The following is an 18,008-nucleotide window of genomic DNA, read 5'->3' on the forward strand; positions in this document are numbered from 1 at the left end:
TATATTTACATTGTCTTTTTTTGTTTTGCAAGCCTGACTCAGTAGTTGAGCTCTAGCCAGAACCTGAGCTTCCCAGGTCTGAGCCCAATTTTGTATTCACGGGCTAAAATAAAAATAATACCTGGCTCTTGTATTTGTAATGGGATCTTCAGAACGAACAATAAAGTTCATGTCAGTTTAGAAAGGAGAATGTTTGTTTGCTTTTAAATACAGGCAGCCCCCTGTTCATACTGGGGTTACATAAAATCACATATCATTGAAACCCATAGAAAAAGCCCGCAAACATCTCATTCCGCCTCCACCCCACTCCTGTTCTGCCCTTTTAATGATATTTAGTGAAATCTTTATAAAATTTTTGTGTCACTTTCAAGGTCAGTACAATGCACGTATACATGGTCACATACATATTGAACATGCATAAATGAGGAGGTGCTTGTATGCTTTTAAATAATTTGTTATTTCATTCAACTCAGTCTCATAGGTGGCAGCCTGCTTTAATAATATGTCCAGCTTAACTGCTTCTGAGGTAGCATAGATAGATCATATTTTATTTTTATTTTGCCTTTAATAATTAACATAGCTTTACCGATTAACATGGTGCCCCATATTTCTTTTAAAAAGAAATGTGTGAATGCAGTTCTTGTGTAATAAGCATGACAAGCTTTTTAGACAATTTGCGTTCTGAATAAGAAATAAACACGAGCAATTTTAATGCTAGCTAAAGCTGTTCATTTATACAAAACCATTCTGCTTTTCCTTTATAGCCATGTAAGAAACGGAAAGAAGATGATCCTTCTATAAAAGCAATTACAAAATATTTTTCACCATTAGGAAAAAATGTTGATAAAGTGTTGTCACCACCAAAGTCCAACAATATAATGGATTATTTTAAAAGAACTTCCCCCATATATGAGAATATTGCTGCACCTGTAACAGAGATGAAAAGTAAAACAGATAGATCATCCTTGGAAAATTCTTCAAAGGCTTTGTCAAGACTCAAGAGGAAAGGAAAGAGATGTAATTTAAATAATAAATTAAAAGATATAAAAACAGTTGGGCATGACCTTGTGATAGAAATTAATAGTGATAATAGTAGAGAATTTCTCAGTCCGAGAGAAGACTCTAAAAGTAGTTTCAATAGTCACAGTGTTCCTGCATTGGTTGGCCCTACAAACCTGGAAGAAATGTTAAATGATTGTAGTAAACACCCTCTCAGTACTGTTGACGGGAAACATGAAGAAGGAATAAAGAGTAACATAAAAAGATTAAAGAAACGGAAACACAAAGATAAGGTGGACTTGCCTAAACATTTTTCTACTGAAACACAACAGAAAGATAATAGTAGAGAAGTTGATAATAAACAAGGTATATCTATGAGTAAACCAGAAAATGAAAGCATAGAAAATATTATGCATCCTGAGACTAATGCACATGAGACACCACTTTTAAATGATTGCACGGTTACTGTATCATTTGAAGACTTTCTAAAAAGCCAAGGTGAAAATAAAAGCCATCAAATTCCCGAAGCAGAAACAGCAGATAGTCCCACTGCATCCTGTGAAACAGTGAGCTGCCAAGTTGCTCAGCAGCTCCCACTTAAGAAAGTAACTGTCCTTGCACAAATTCATTCTGTGCCTCCAAAATCTCCCTCTTCTAGGAAAATAGCCTCTATCTTTTTAAAGCAAAAGACCAAAGCAGCTAGAAGACAAAGCAGTCCGCCTGCCTCAGAAGAGATGTATACTGAGCAAATTACACAGAAGCGAAAATCTAATGTGGTGATAGCAGAAGAAGAGTTAGAACTGGCAGTATTAGAAGCTGCAGGTTCCGAGAGCATGAAGTCAAAATGCACTGCAGAAGAAAGATACCAGTTTATGAAAGCTTTTAGACAACCAGCATCTGATATGGTAAAAAGTGGATCGAAAAAGGGACCCGGCAAACAGAAGGAAGTAGAAAAATCTTCAAAACACAAACTGGAAGTGGAAGAATCTGAGGATGTTTCTAATAAAAAAATAGGAAATGAATTATCATCTGATTTTGTTGGTAGCGATTCCCATTGTAATACAGTTAAAAAGGATCATACCAGAGTAAGAAACAGCAAGCTCAGCAGGAAAAAGATGATACTAAGAGGAGAGGAGAAAGATTTAAATACAAACAAAAGCCTGGACCATTCTGCTGGGGAAACCACTTCAACTGAAGCAGAAAGCAAATTGTCCCCCAAAAAGAATGGATTGAGAAGAAGTCCACGGCAAAAGAAAAGCAAAAGTTCCATAAATATTACACCAGAAAAAGCAAGGTTTTCAGAGACTATTGATGAAAATACATCAGATCCTATTCCTGTACAGGCTTCAACTCCCCAAACAAAAAAATCCTTTAATAAAAGTGCGTTGTATAAGGCTGTGATTACTGAACCCTTTGATTCAACGAGCCCAATAAGGTAAACATATTTTTAGAGTGTAAGTAATTTTTGTTTAAGTACCTAAACTTTATCTAGAGACGGTAGCTCTGAACATATGCAGCTTTAGCACTTTGCTGTTTATCCGAAAACAGTATTAAGGAGTGGTTTTTAATAAATATATAATAAGTAGGATTTTTTCCTCCTCATACAGGATGAAATTCACTCGAATTAGTACATCTGAAAGATTTACGCAACAGAGTGTGAAGGTATTGTTTTGAATAAATTTCACTGTAATTTGAATATGAAGGCCCAATAGAATTAAATGTACTAGTGTAAAAAGTTGTTGCACGCCCTTAAGTTATTCACAGAATACTTTGAATGATATTATTCTTCCCCCTCAGCAGTAGAATGTAAGTAAGCATTGTACTACTTCTAGGTGTTCTTCCAACCTCCTCACTATATTTAGAGTGTAACACTGAAACCAGGAATAACCATCTTCATTACTCGCAATCCAAATTTGAAAATAAATTTGAAATAAAGATGGAGTTATAGACCTGTTGGAATCAATGGACTTCATGCACATTGATTTCAGTGGGTCTATCTATGACTTACATTGCATATCACCTAAGATTTCCTATTCTGGCTTTATGTTTACACAAATGAATGTTGAGTGTGAGGAGGAGAAATCTGGAACCTCTTTTGATCTTTGTGCATGTCTAGGTTTCTGAGGGAAATTATTGTATGAAAAGGCCCTTAATATATATCTGGTCATACACTTTAATATACTGCCATACACAATATTTCTTTGTTCAGTGAGAAATGGTTTAATATAATTATGTAATTATTTTTAAAAAATTACAACATACACAGCTTTTAAATATTTACCTGGATTAATAGATTTAAATATAGCACGTTAGATTGAACAGTGCCTTGTTGAGCAGGAAGGATTTCTGTTCATACAAGACATGGTGTCTGATTTTCCCAGGCTTCCCCCTACCTGCTGCAGCACCGTGTCATTTGCCATGCTATTTTGGAGAGTCCCCCAGCCATCAAGAGCAGGGTTTTTTTGTGTGGGGGTGCTTTAATAAGTAGGAGGAATTGGTGAAGAACATTTCCACCTTTGCATCTTTAGATCCAAGCCACAGTGTGCATTGGCCCTTGACCCATTAATGATTCCTTTTAATTTTACTGTAGATGAACAGTATATGCAAAGCAAAGAAATTGGTTGAGAAAGCAAAGGCTCTAAAGCATAACAGAGCAACGAAGATGACTGAAGAGACATTACCCGTGCCTCTGCGACGCTCTTCTAGACAACAGGCCCTGACTGAAAAGAAAAAGTCACAGAACACAGAAGTAAGTCCATAAACTCCAGCTTATAGATGGAATCAGCATTGTTGTTAGAGTTCACTTGCTTTAAGCAACAGTTTGTCTTTGACCTGTTCTCTATTCTGTAGTATAAGGGGTTTGAAATGACTTGTGATGATATTGTAAACTTGTAGTCGTTGCTATGAATTTGTCTGAAAACAAATTTTTAAATTATCTGTTTTAGTGATAAAGTAGATGAGTGTAAATCAGGGGTCAACAAACTTTTTCAGAAGGAGGCTGGTCCACTGTCTCTCAGGCCTTGTGTGGGGACGGACCCACCCCCTCCCCAAAGCCCCCCACCACCACCACCAATGCCAGTCGCCACAGTCGCCGCCTCGTCTTCAGCAGCATCGGCATCCTCTGTCTCGGCAGGGCGCAGAGCCCATGCCACTGCCACTTCCTTCCTGCTTGGCCTCTTTCTCCCTCTCAGCCGCCTCAGCGGGAAGAAGGGGTGGCGCCAAGAGGCGTCCGTGGCTTCTGATTGGCTGCAGGAGCTTCCTGCAGCCAATCAGAAGCCGTGCCGCATTGTGGAAGTCAGTCTCCACGTAGCGCCTGTTTAGCGCGGGGACTGACCGAGCGGGCGGCAGGGTCCGCAAGGTTCGCGGACTGGATTAACAAGCCTTAGTTTGCCGACCTCTGGTGTAAACACTGACAGTCTCTGAGATTAATTTGATGAATAACTGAAAATTGTTTGCTCTCACTTTTCAGCCTTACTCCAATAAATGCTGATGATCACATTTTAGGTGATTGTTAGTGTTCTTGAGTATTTGCTATAATAAAACATTTCCTTAGGTTATGAAAAGTAAGCAGAAATTGTATTGTTTCTCCTAACATTTTCAGTGAACGTATAACACGGTTTCTATAAAAAATGAACTTTTTGTTAACTGTACCTATGTATAGCTGTGCTTCGCAAGACAAAAAAAAACGCAAGACGAAGAGACTTGCAGAACGGATTAATTTCGTCTTGTGAGGCACCACTGTATAAAAAATGTTGTGCACTACCCTAGAATTTTCTGATACTTTAAATAAAATGAAATAAATGTCTGGTGAACTGTAGTGTATGCAAGAGCTCTATAGAAGCATGCATTTTTGCATTCTCTTCCTTGTCAGGGACTTTGCACTGGGGATGTGTGAGTTATCTAACAGTGGCAAGAGCTTTTTCATGCAGGGCTCCATAGGCACAATAAAATTACTTCGGGGGTGGGTTATTGGGTGGTTGTTGTTTTGATTTTGATTTTATTTTGTGAACCACCCTGAGACCTGTAATATTTATCCTGTTTGTGTTCAGGATTCAGTGATTTTTCTGGATTCAAGTCCTGTTTCAGAAAATGTGAACAAACCAAAGAAACTTCGAAACTTGAATGATGTATTGGGAAAGAAGACTGGAAATGTGAAGACAGCTATGAAATCAAATGGTACCAAATTTTACTAACTTTCCAATTTCTAGCCCATACTTCAATGTGTCATAAAATCGGGATAGGTTACAATGATAAAACAACTCACAATTTAAATAATAGCATTTGAAAGTCATTGTAGCAAAAGCAGGTGGACACTTCTTCAATTTTCAACTCACTGCATTGTGTTAGCCACTATGTGGGCTGCTATAAAAGCCTGGGGAAAGAGGTATGTCTTCAAGTGGTGTCAAAGGGTAAGCGATATCAACACCAAGCCTAAATTAATGGGAAGGGCATTCTACAGTCAGGGTGCCACCACAAAGAAGAATCCTATTCACTCAACATGAGATGAGTACAGTATTAAGCACCTACCACAGAGCTAAAATATATTGAAATGTTGGAGATCTGTGATCTCCCATCTCTTTATATGTTAGCCCTGTCAAACTGCACTATTCGCCCAATGAATATAGCCTCAGTGGGTGGGGAGGTGCATGTTATGTGCCCCATTGAGGTAATACTATCTGGATTTTGTGTGTTACAGGTATAAATAACTCTGTTGGTTGTGTTCTCCTGTTGTGGGGTTTGGTATCAATTTTACATACGTAATGAGAGAAATGCTTATGCAGACTGTCAGAACTTAAAATAAAGCTAAAACACGTTTATGAGTAGATGCTAAACAACTAAGTTTTGTGCACTGTTCTGAAAACTCCACATTCCTAATATTTTTTCCTAAAATTTGTTACATACTTCCTTATACTATAAATCTGAAAATGAAATTGTTTGCTTTTTCTTAAATATGTGCACCCTGGTACACATGCTCAGTCAGGTAACTGAATACTGTTTTGTGGTCACAGAATATTAAGATTTTCAGAAACCGAGAGAATGTCTGTCCTATGACTGTGTAACACAGAACCATGGAGTTCAGCTAAAATATACATAGTTAATATATCATCAGGGAAATTAAACAGTATTCTTTTAAAAGCATTTTATGTAATTAAGAATCTGAGATATAGTGTCCAGTTAATTATTATTGTGATTAATGTGATATATATCTGTTCCTTCCATAATTTCACATTGCAGCACAGAGTTAGGGCTGTATTAGTGCCTTGCTAATCTGGCAATATTTTACTTTTAAAGGCAAAGAGAAAGTGTCTTCAGCAATTAGGAAAAAGGTCCAGAAGACTACAGATGCAGCAATTTATGTTTTGGATGAAAGCAGGTCAGTTTGTCACATATATCCTTGTAGTAATTTATAAAGCCCTGAACAACTTAGGTCCAGAGTACCTCAGGGACTGTCTGAACCCTTCTATCCCAGCACAATCACTGTGATCATCTGTAGGAGCATCACTGCTCATTCCCCAAGCTGGTGAGGCTCATTTGACCTCAAGAAACTGAGCCTTTAAGTGTCATTGGCCCAGTATTATAAAAACACTGCCAATAGGCACCTTCTATTTCAAGTTTTAAATACCTACTAAAAACATTTCTATTTCATCGGGCTTATGCAGGCAATTAAGAATTCCATATTTCCATAATAGCTGATTTCAACTTTTTAATATGGCGTTTATGTTATGGTTTTGTGTACGATTGTTGTAAACTGCTCTGATACTTTTTATGACTAGAAATGAGCTATATATGGGTGTGTGTGTTAATGAATGAGATGGAACTGCATAAATCCACACCCATTTTTATAGAACCACGAGCAACATAATGGAATGAATGGACTGTTCCACTAGAACTGGAGAGACCCAGTTTCCAAACCCTGCTCATCCATGAAGCACGCTGGGTGACCCTGGATGCCCCCTTTCTCTCAGCCCAGCTTAATCTTACAGAGAGTGAAAGGTGGTGGTGTGTTTCACTGTATTCAAACCTGAGCCCCTTGGAGGAGAAGTGTGGTAACATTATTAGTACACAAGTGGAAACTTGGTGAAAGGGTTGTCTGGTGCAATGCAACAAGCAAAGATGCAGCATAAAGTGGGTGGCAGGAGATTTTTGATGGTTATTCTCAGAGCTGCACGCTCCAGAGAACAGTCAGTAATTGTAGGCAAGTAGTGTTTGGGAGAGGGACGCGGGTGGCGCTGTGGGTAAAACCTCAGTGCCTAGGACTTGCCGATTGCATGGTCGGTGGTTCGAATCCCCGTGGCGGGGTGAGCTCCCGTCGTTCGGTCCCAGCTCCTGCCCACCTAGCAGTTCGAAAGCACCCTTAAGTGCAAGTAGATAAATAGGTACCGCTTTATAGCGGGAAGGTAAATGGCGTTTCCGTGTGCTGCGCTGGTGCTGGCTCGTCAGAGCAGCTTCGTCACGCTGGCCACGTGACCCGGAAGTGTCCTCGGACGGCGCCGGCTCCCGGCCTCTTAAGTGAGATGAGCGCACAACCCTAGAGTCTGTCAAGACTGGCCCGTACGGGCAGGGGTACCTTTACCTTTTACCTTTAGTGTTTGGGAGAAGCTGTCCTCCCATTACTGATCATATCATTGTAGATTGTGGTAAGCTGCTCAGGAATCTTGGGATTCTCCTGAACAGTTCCAAAGCCTTTGCTGCAAGGAATGTAAAACAATATTAAATACTGAAGCTTATCTGCTTTTGGTTGTCACTTCCACCTAGTGATCAAGATTCTGAAAATTCTCAAGATGGCAAGCAGTTCCAAGCGAAACGTGAATTTTTAATGAGTGGTTTGCCAGAGTCTTTAAAGAGGCAGATTGCAAAGAAAGCAGCAGCATTGGAAGCATATTCGTCAGTAAATTCCTGTTTTCGAACAGTGGTCCATGTTCAGCAGAAGGACTGTGGTGAGTATTGACCTCATGAAGTTCTTGCAATCACTGTACATTATTGGAGCTTTTGCCTTAAAATAACGTTTATTGACTTTTTGTTACTACAAGAGAATAACAAATGTTTGGGTGGCATAAATTTAGATGAGTTTCATAAGACTGTACTCTGTTTGGGCTTAGGCCAGAGGTGACCACTCTAGCTTAGGGCCCCTGGACCATCCATCAGCTGTTCAGTAGGAATCAGCTGATAAGGGAAAGGGCTTTGATACTGAGCAGAGTGTGCAATTACAGATCCTTCTGCCAGTATACTGTATCTGCTGCAAGAAGATCAAAGCAAGAGGAGGAAATGCTTCAGCAAGAGTGGTAGATTGTCTTCCTTTCAAATACAGTGGTACTTTGGGTTGCGTTACCTTTGGGCAACATGATTTTGAATTACGAATATGGCAAACCCGGAGGTATACACTTCCGGGTTTCACCGCACGCGCAGAAGCAGCACTTCCAGTTACGGACTTTTCGGGGTAAGTACGGACCCCCGGGACGAATTAAGTTCGTATCTGGAGGGTCCACTGTATGAATAAAAACCGTCCACACACTTTGCAATTGCATGCATGCATTTGGGAGGGATACAATTGCATTTTTGAAGTTAGGGGCTTTAATTAGCTATAGGGCAGGGTTTGTAGCTCACTTGTGAATTGGCATTTGTGTTATTTTACAGAGATTGAGTCATGTTTACATTTTTGAGCAGCCAGGGCAGGTAAAGGATGTTGGACAGCTTTTTTAAAAAACCCAAGTTTTACAAAATGTGGAGAAAATGGAAGATGGAACTTGACTTACTAAGTTATGCCTCTGTCCCCATGGGGAATAGCTTTCTCTGTGTTATGTGACTGTGTGTGCATCTACCACTGGATGCAGGTTCCGACAGCTTTTCCTGTTATAATGTGGTTCTCAGCCTAGACACTGTTCACACTCCTAGCTTAGGAGATGATTGCCTCTTACTTTGCAGGAACTTGAAGATGAAAAGAGCAGTGGGAATGGTGACAGCTTCTTGCATAAGGAAGAAGGCAGCGACAAAAACAAGCACTAATTTAGTCCTTCCTCTGCTCCAACTATAGACATTAAGGCTGCTAAATGTTCTTTTTAATAGTTGGGAGAAATAGCATACGATCAGATAATTTTTTTGTGCTTCTCTAGAGATGTATCATATTAGAAGAAGAGTAGCTGTGTAGAAGAGCCATAAGAGATAAAATGTTAAGGACAGCTTGCATAGGAGCAACCTAGATATAAAGATGCACCCATTTTAAGAAGCAGATATTGGTTTTTTAACAGCACATATGGGACTGCAAAGTGCTGACAGTGCATGCCAGGGTAAGTGGATCACTGGTTTTAGTTAAAGGGACCGACCTGTCAAGTTCTTTTAGTTCAAGCGTCTGAATTCATCTGAGTCTGAATTCATCCTTTTTGTGCTGCACTGTCTGTAATGCTCTTTGCAAGGAGCCTGGCTGCCATCAACAAAGAGTTTTCCCAACGGGTGAATATTCTTCTATAATGTATTCCTTGTTACCTATTTCTAAAACCCCGCTTGTTAACTGAGTCTTTATTCTTTCATAGGATGTTTGATGTGGAGGTTGGCACCACCCTCAACACCTCTTCTAACTAATCTGAGAGAGGTGAATTCTGAAGTAACTGATATTGCAAAACTCACTTTTCCGCTTGGTGAATTTTCTGTGTTAAAAACACAGCCTGACAGTACTGATGCTCCAATTGTCGTGGTTAGTATCTACAAATCTTTATTGCCATGATGGCTTTCAGTTCAGTTGATCTGTTGTTATGAAAGCTCTTATCATTTTGTTTTTATTAAATTGGCACGTAGCAGCTTAATGTTTCTAAATTCCATAGATCACGTGCTTCCTTGTGTCTCTTAGTGTACTACTAAACTCTGTTTTCTATCTTCAAAAATATTAATTGGGTATAAATATATTGTGTTGGTTTTTTTCTGTTTTATAGTCTTCTGGATGGCGACCAGTTTTTTCTGAAACACAAAGGAATTGTTTGTTGGAGGAGATTCAGTCTTCCAATGCCCAGTTTCCTGTGAAACGGTTTTTTCATTTGCTGTTGAAAAAGCAAGCTGCTTACCAAACTACTAAACAAGGTTAGCAAGTATATGTAACTGACATGTAAAATTCAGGCATTGGTAGCAATTTAATCTCTAGCAGCACAATCCTAAGCATGTTTGCTGTTAATCGTTATTACCACTGCAGTCCCTTCCCCTAGAGGTGGCAGACCAATCGGAGGCCTGGCTATATTGAAGCATTTTTGCTCAGAAATAAAGCCTGTTTGTTCAGTGGAACTTACTCACAGGAAAGTATACACAGGATTTCAGCCTAGGCAACTTAAAAGATCTTTGCTGAAGTCTGTGCATGCATGCAAGCAGAGTCTTTCTTCAAGCAAGTAGTGGTAGTGGTGGTTTGGTTTGCTGCTGACAGCACCCCCCCCCACTTCCTCATGGGTGTTGCTGCTCCACAGAAATCTTCAGTGGGGCCACGTCTTAGTACATGAAGTTGCAGGGAGGAGCTGGAAAAAACCCACACTCTTGTGGAACACTGAAGGCAGTACTATGCCTCTTAGCCAGCGTAACTAAAGCCTATTTGTCTGAATTAGTTGGTGGTGGCAAAAGTAAGAGTTGCTAAGAATTGTTCAGCGGTATGACACGTTGCATGTTTTGTTTTTCTTTGTCTAGCAAAGCAATGTGAAGCTGTTAGCACTGGGACAAATGCAGACTCTGACAATCGAAAAGCAGCCAAAAGAAAACGAAAAGCTGAAGATCACAAATCCAAAAGGAGGAAACAGATTGGAAAAGCAGAGATTAAATTTCCAGACCAGGTTCCATGTGAAACACAGACTGGCATGGAAGACATAATCCCCATAATAAATGTAGATGAGACAGAAGACTCTGAACTTGGATCAGAAAGTAGTTTTGCTTCTGGTAACTTACACTTAATCCATAATATTTTAGAACATATTAAGCATGGCTGTTGTGATTAAGAACATAGTTCTTCTTTAACTAGATGTGGAAGTGAATCCATTCTAAAATGGCTAATCTGAAATGTCCTCAAATTAATACATGTCGTGCTCAAGATGACAAATTCTTTAAAAAGGTAAAGGACCCCTGGATGGTTAAATCCAGTCAAAAGTGACTCAGGGGTGTGGTGCTCATCTCGCTTCAGGCCGAGGGAGCCAGCGTTTGTCCACAGACAGCTTTCCGGTACCTGTTTATCTACTTGCACTGGCGTGCTTTCAAACTGCTAGGTTGGCAGGAGCTAGGACGGAGTAATGGGAGCTCACCCCGTTGCGGGGATTTGAACTGCCGACCTTTTGATCAGCAAGCCCAAGAGGCTCAGTGGATTAGACCATAGCACCAACGGCGTCTTTAAAAACATATTTATATTATATTTATTGCAAGAGCACCATATTTCAATAAACCTGTTTGCATATAATTCACTTTCTCTTGCTCCTGACATAATAAGTGAGTTTATATATTGCAGCTAAATCCTGAATCCTGAAAAACCACTCTGACAAGGGCAGGGGAAAACTATATTATATTCCAATAAATTGGGATTGACATTCTGACTGCTGTTAACAGAACAGTGACATTTCAAAGTCCACCTTATCAGCGCAGTCCTCTTACGTAATGAAATAATATATTTAACAGGTTCTTCAGAACCTCATACCCTGTGTTTTTTTTATGACAATTGTTATATGGATATTTGTGAAGTTACAGTATATTGATTCGCAGATAACCTTATTGGAACACATCCCAGTAGACCTAAAAGGAATTAATGTACTTTAAAAAATAAGCACCATGACTTTACCAGCTGCCTTCTCTATGAGTGAAAAAAATGCTTTTTATGGTTTCTGGAAGAAATTGTTGGGAGCGGGACACTGGGAGCAGCATACAGGAAGGGGAATCTATAATACACACTTGCTTTTTGCTTCACCATTGGGATCTTTGAGTCCATTCTACTGACTTATGGTACTATTTTATTGTAAGTTAGATTGCTGATTTAAAAATGCAAATTATATAGTCAAGAGTGTCTTAACCATTTGCCTTTAGTTTCTTGCAAACATAAAGCTGTAACTTTCAATCCAGTTATTTTCAAATCCACTTATTCTGAAGCCTTCAGGGTTAGTAGCTCGAGCATTTGTCTTTGCGTTTGTTTGTCAAAGGAACTGATAATCAGTAATACCGATTAATATTCCAGTATCCTGTGCTGTCAATTTGACAGTTACTTCTGTTGAAAATAGTAGAACTCCCTTTCAAGTAATGCATCTGAGACTGAAATGTAAAACCTTCTATATAACGTAGGATGAAGCTACAGGGAGGGCCCCCCCCCCTTAAACCGCCGCAGCTTTGACCTATAAATATTGATCACAATTTATTTCACTGTTTCCTTTCTGTAGGCCAGACATTTGGGCTAATAACATCTGCAGAAAATGAAATAATAAATCTTCCTTGTTTCTGCTTGGGGTAATCATTAAAATAGGTAATTTCTGTGTTCATAATCTGCAGATTTTTCAAATGAAGATGTGCTCTGGACAGAAAAATACCAGCCACAGCACTCCAGTGAACTTGTAGGAAACACAGCAGCAGTTCAAAAACTACACAGGTTAGAAACTGTTGAATTTCTTGTATCTTTTTTTCCTTTTGAAGCAGGACCACCTGGAGGAATTTTATCTTTATGCTTTCCATATAATCAGTTATCCACATATCCATATATAACCATATATCTTTATGATGATTTTACATAGTCCATGCTTGAATCATGAAGGCTTCTGCACAGCTAAATGCAAAATGCTTAGATTTGGAAAATCTAAAATGACCTCTGCCCCAGTTCTCTCCCCTTGTTCTTCTTATGTCCTCAAATGTCTCGCCACTAAAAGAGGAAAATGCTAACCACAAGTGTCCCTGTATAACAGATGTTGCGTAGGAGAAGTTATCAACAGCGAAAACGGCCAAATACAGTTCCTTTCTCTTTAGGTTTCCTTTCTCCTTTTACCATAAACCAGGGGAAAGGTCAGACTGATGTACAGACTGAAGAAAGCAGAAGTTGGGAGGGAACTCTTTGTATGATCGGGGCAAGGTTTGAATGTGCTCATTAGTTTTATTTTTGCTGCCGTTTGCGATTGTATTCGATTATGTCATGTATGTACTCACGTATAAAGCCTCAGGGCACTAGATCTGGGGTGCCCAGTCTCTGGAAACGATTCCACTGGGTCAGTTATTGCTCAGCAATAAATATCACTTTCTTTTTCTCCACTGCTGTGTCTGTCAATTCTTGGACACAATTTGATGGGGTCACAGGTACTTTAAAAATCTGTGCAACACTTTTAAGTGCTTATTGCAGCAACTGGGTTTCCCTCCAGATTTTTGTGATATGTTTTGCTAGTTAAAGGTCATTCTGGTAAACTAGGTGTGACTCTGCACCGTGTTGGCATAGGAGAGTACCTGAGTATGTGGCTTGAGCCAGTCTCCTAACTGGTTAGGAAAATTGAGAGTGTTAAGCGTATATCAGCTCAGTAGCTGGGATTCTGTTGGGTCCATGCTGGCAGCTTCATGAAGCTCCTAAACGGCTTTTATAAACACCTTTCAGTTTTAAAAGCACTGAGGGTTTCACATAAGAACCCCACCCCCTGGTGAAAACAGTCTCTGGTAATGTGCTATTCCTTCTCCCTACCACCACCCTTTCAGTGTCGTGTTAGAACACACCGCACATTTAGATAGTGGCTTAATTTGCATACCATCCACGCATGACTTCAGCGGCTTCTCCCACTCCCCAGTTTCTCAGCGTGTCCTGCCATCCAGACTAAAGATTGTGGTTTATAACCCACTCGGTCCAATTTATTTATTTTTCAGTATTTATATCCCACCCTTCAACTAATGGTTGCAGGGTGGGTCACTACATAATACAGAAAGTCAGCCTTTTGGAGAGCAGAAACTGATGAAGACGACAATTAATAATACCACATATATAACTTAATAATACAGTGGTGCCCCGCAAGACAAATACCTCACAAGACGGAAAACCCGCTAGACGAAAGGGTTTTCTGTTGTGGAGGTGCTTCGCAAAACGAATCTCCTATGGGCTTGCTTCGCAAGACGACAATGTCTTGCGAGTTCCTGCTGGTTTTTTTCCCTCCCCCCTTTTTCTAAGCCGCTAAGCCACTTATCAGCTGATCCGATCAGCAGATAAGCTGCTAAAAGCCGCTAATAGTGCTAATCCACTAATCCGTCAATGGGCTTGCTTCGCAAGACGAAAAAACTGCTAGACGAAGAGAATCACAGAACGGATTCTTTTCTCCGTCTTGCGAGGCACCACTGTACAGATTCTCTGATGCAGTACTTCATCCGATACGAAATTCTCTCTTGTGTCTTTAAGGGAAAGCAAAAATAACAGCTGCCAGTCCTGCTCATGCATGTGTTGCTAAGCCATAGCTTAGCGTGAAAAGAGAACCAGTCTTATACGTCCCGGTAAATGGTACAAATGTGCACAAAGACACCAAAATAGTCCTATGTCTTTATTTTTAGGTGGCTATGTGAATGGAAAAAAAGAGCTGACTGTGAAGAAGACAGAACTCAAAATGAAGCAAAAGGTGGCAGCCAAGATGGTACTTCAGAACCTTTCTTCAATCTGTAAAATAATGAGTTTTATATTAATAAAAATGATTTATTTCAGAAACCAAATGAAGACTTATGAGTTGGATGTAAGCTTTAGAATATGTAAGATTGTTTTAAATTTTGTTTCATCTAGGGTTATTGGTTGTTGCTTTTTTTAAAAAAAATGGAAGTTAGTTTGAGCTTGCTTTTTTTTTCTTAGAAAGGGAGGCAGAAAAAATATATAAAATAACACAGCCAAATGTGTGTGTTTACTCTGATATACCTTACTAGAATCCTTTGACAATGCGGATTTTAAAGATGAGAAGTCGGACAGCGAGGAAGAGAGTGTTCTTTGCAATACAATGCTGCTTATCGGTCCCCCAGGCATCGGGAAGACAGCAGCGGTTTATGCCTGTGCACAGGAGCTTGGCTTCAAGGTTTGTATTGGGTAGCTACTTACATAACAAATGTGGAACCTGCAAAGTGATTTTAGCAAATCTTAATTTTATAACATTCTTGCAGATATTTGAAGTTAATGCTTCTTGTCAGCGCAGCGGAAGGCAGATTCTCTCCCAGCTAAAGGAAGCTACTCAGTCTCATCAGGTGGACAAACAAGGTGTAAATGTTCATAAGCCATGCTTCTTTAACAATTACAGTAGCACTAAATCACCCAGTAAGTAATGAGCTTCTTTGTTTTATCAATAGAGAAGTGAAAAAAATTGGTTGGAACATGTATTTATTTTTTAAGATTTTATGCACCACACCATTTTTTTAAAAAAATGAGTTTCGGGGCAGTGTACTGTCACAGTTGCTGACTAAAAGGAATCTATGCTGTAAAATAAATGCCTTAATTTTCGTGTAGGCAGAACTCAGGTGTCAGCTTGTCATGGTTGCCATTTATAGAATGTATACGTACATTTTGATGGTATAATACATATTGCTAATTGAAAGAGAGTGAGGTTGACCTCCTCCTACTTCCCCTTCCCTGGCCAATATCCCAAACCTCTGCTGCTGGGCTGCAGTTAATAAGGAGCAGTGCTGAGAGAAAGTCTTGCCCTTCGTTTCTCCATGATGGCTGACTGTCAGCTCCGTGCCAAGGGAATGAGGGTGCTTCCTTCTCACAGTTCTGTTCATCGGGGCATCCCCTATCCCCCCACACCTTGCCCATAGCAGTAGTACCTCCTGGCAGGCACCATGGGAGCACACTTTTTCCAACACCACTGGGCCACATGGTTACTTCAGATTGTACGTGGCGTACAATCCGGAGGTAAGGAGAGTGGAGTGCACCTTAGTACCATGGCCAGATGACGGGAGCTTTTAATATATAAATGGCACTTCAGAATTTCTGGTCATTCTGACCACCTAGTGTTTATGAGTATTATAAAGTGCATAAGTATCATGGCCTAGGACCCTCGTACCTACGGGACCGCCTCTCCCAGTATGCCCCACGGAGAGCCTCAAGGTCCATAAATAGCAACACCCTAGTTTTCCCGGGCCCTAAGGAAGTTAGATTAGCTTCAACCAGAGCCAGGGCCTTTTCAACTCTGGCCTGGTGGAACGCTCTGCCTCATGAGACCAGGGCCCTGCAGGATCTGATTTCTTTCCGCAGAGCTTGTAAGACAGAGTTGTTCCCCTTGGCCTTTGGCTTGGAGCCAATTTGATTCCCTCCCCCTCTTTTTTCTTTTCCTTTCTCTTCCTGCGATGAGGCTACATTTAAATATTTTAATGTTTCAATATTTTAATGTATTATAATTTTTTTAAAAGTTGTATTTATTCAACTTGTTTTTATTATTGCTTGTTAGCCGCCTTGAGCCCGGCCTTGGCTGGGAAGGGCAGGGTATAAATAAAAATTATTGTTATTATTATTATAAGTATTGCAAGACTGATTTTATGTGGAATACCTGTATCCTGCTTCATAACCCTGAGAGGCTCTTGCAGTAGCTTTTAAAAGATTATCAAAATAGAACATCAATCAGTTTTGAGTACAGGGGACAGAAATTGCATGGCACCTGTATGCAACCAGGATAATTTAGGCAGTATTTGCAGACCTCGCCCTTGTTCTTTCATGTTCCCCTGAGCAAGATATTGGGATTGGGCAGCTGAATTTTGCTCTTCTGTGATGGAAGCAGTTTACCCTTGCTGGACATGGCAGCACATCTCCCCACAGTCCTGCGAGGAAAGGGTGTGGGGTTCTGCAACTGGATTATGCAAGCCAATGCTTTTTGTTTCAAGTTTAAGACAAAAATAAAATGTATATTTCAGGAAAAAGCTCTCCCAGAAAAGAGAAGTCCCCAAGAAAGTTTCCAGTTTCACCCAGAAAAGTTGGATTAAAGCAAAGCTTGGCATCCAAAACACTAGCAAACTACTTCAAAATTTCTCCTAGGCCTAAGAATGAAGAAGAAAGGGTGCAAGAAAACAACAAAGGTAGGTTTTTAACATCACATGCGTGTGCTTGATCTTTGGAGATGGGAAACAAAAGATCATAGTGTATTTGTGTAGAAATGAACTCCCAGCATGTGTAATCAGACATGAAAACTGAGCTATAATCTATGGCAGCCATGTAAGGTGGTTGCTCATTCTGCCAACTAAACACCTGTTAATGTGCTATTCCAGGTACAAAAGCAGAACAATGTCCTCTCCCTCCCCTCATTGGTCTTCCTTTTCCTCCCCCGCTTCCCCAACTAACACCCTCAAACTAACTGAGGTGCTGGAAGCCACCGATTCTTACAAGTTGCTTTATAAAAAAAAAAACTCCCCCCCCCTTTACAAACAAATATACTTCAGTGTATCTCAGTGGTTCTTCGAGTATGTAGAAATAATTGCCTTATTTTGGAGTTCCGCTTGCAAACAGATAGAATGGATTTAGAAGCACTGTGTATAGCTTCCGTGGTCTAGCCCTGTGTTAGAACAGCGAAATGAAAGTCACACGCAGTGCTCCCTGCCTCCTTTCTATCCTTTCAGTACCAGCAGAGGAGCAATGATATCCATGGGAGCAATCTGTGTTAATGGCTATGTATTCAAAGCCAGACAAGTGCTAAGTCAAAAGGTTGCTGCTTGGGGGATAATTGCAAATGTTACAGAATGAAAATGTATAGAGCATGAGCAAACTCTCGATGCACCGTTTAGATATTACAAATCATTGTAAAATCAGATTTGAGAGGAAAGGCAATCTGAATATATTTTTATGTATATGTGGCAGACATCACACATGCTTAAGTGACTTTTTTGGCAGCTTTGCTGGACCTTTATTTTCCACTGATACAGATCCTACTATATTATTCATGCAGGATATACAGAACGCTTGCCTAAAGAAAAAGTGCAGATCCAATCTTTAAAAAGGGAAACTGGAGAAGAGGATTCCAGTAAAAAAAGTGCAACTTCTCTTATCCTCTTTGAAGAGGTAAGACATAAATGCAGGTCTTGCTTTCTGAAGAAAA

The 18,008-nt window shown here is 40.0% G+C and overlaps 1 protein-coding gene across 1 annotated transcript in view; it reads left to right on the forward strand.

The window, feature by feature from the left end:
* Positions 1-18,008, forward strand: part of ATAD5 (ATPase family AAA domain containing 5) — a 28,942-nt gene that overhangs the window by 2,040 nt on the left and 8,894 nt on the right. The window contains exons 2-15 of the mRNA XM_082212383.1: positions 2,607-2,661; positions 3,590-3,748; positions 5,049-5,175; positions 6,292-6,373; positions 7,756-7,937; positions 9,528-9,688; positions 9,924-10,068; positions 10,657-10,902; positions 12,487-12,583; positions 14,503-14,582; positions 14,863-15,008; positions 15,094-15,244; positions 16,834-16,995; positions 17,859-17,971. Of these exons, the coding sequence (XP_082068509.1) occupies positions 2,608-2,661; positions 3,590-3,748; positions 5,049-5,175; positions 6,292-6,373; positions 7,756-7,937; positions 9,528-9,688; positions 9,924-10,068; positions 10,657-10,902; positions 12,487-12,583; positions 14,503-14,582; positions 14,863-15,008; positions 15,094-15,244; positions 16,834-16,995; positions 17,859-17,971 (1,905 nt within the window). The 5' untranslated portion in view covers position 2,607. The remainder of the gene's footprint in view (positions 1-2,606; positions 2,662-3,589; positions 3,749-5,048; positions 5,176-6,291; positions 6,374-7,755; positions 7,938-9,527; positions 9,689-9,923; positions 10,069-10,656; positions 10,903-12,486; positions 12,584-14,502; positions 14,583-14,862; positions 15,009-15,093; positions 15,245-16,833; positions 16,996-17,858; positions 17,972-18,008) is intronic.

The sequence above is a fragment of the Podarcis vaucheri genome (genome assembly GCF_965113315.1).
Source record: "Podarcis vaucheri genome assembly, chromosome: 2".
Classification (NCBI taxonomy): Eukaryota; Metazoa; Chordata; class Lepidosauria; order Squamata; family Lacertidae; genus Podarcis; species Podarcis vaucheri.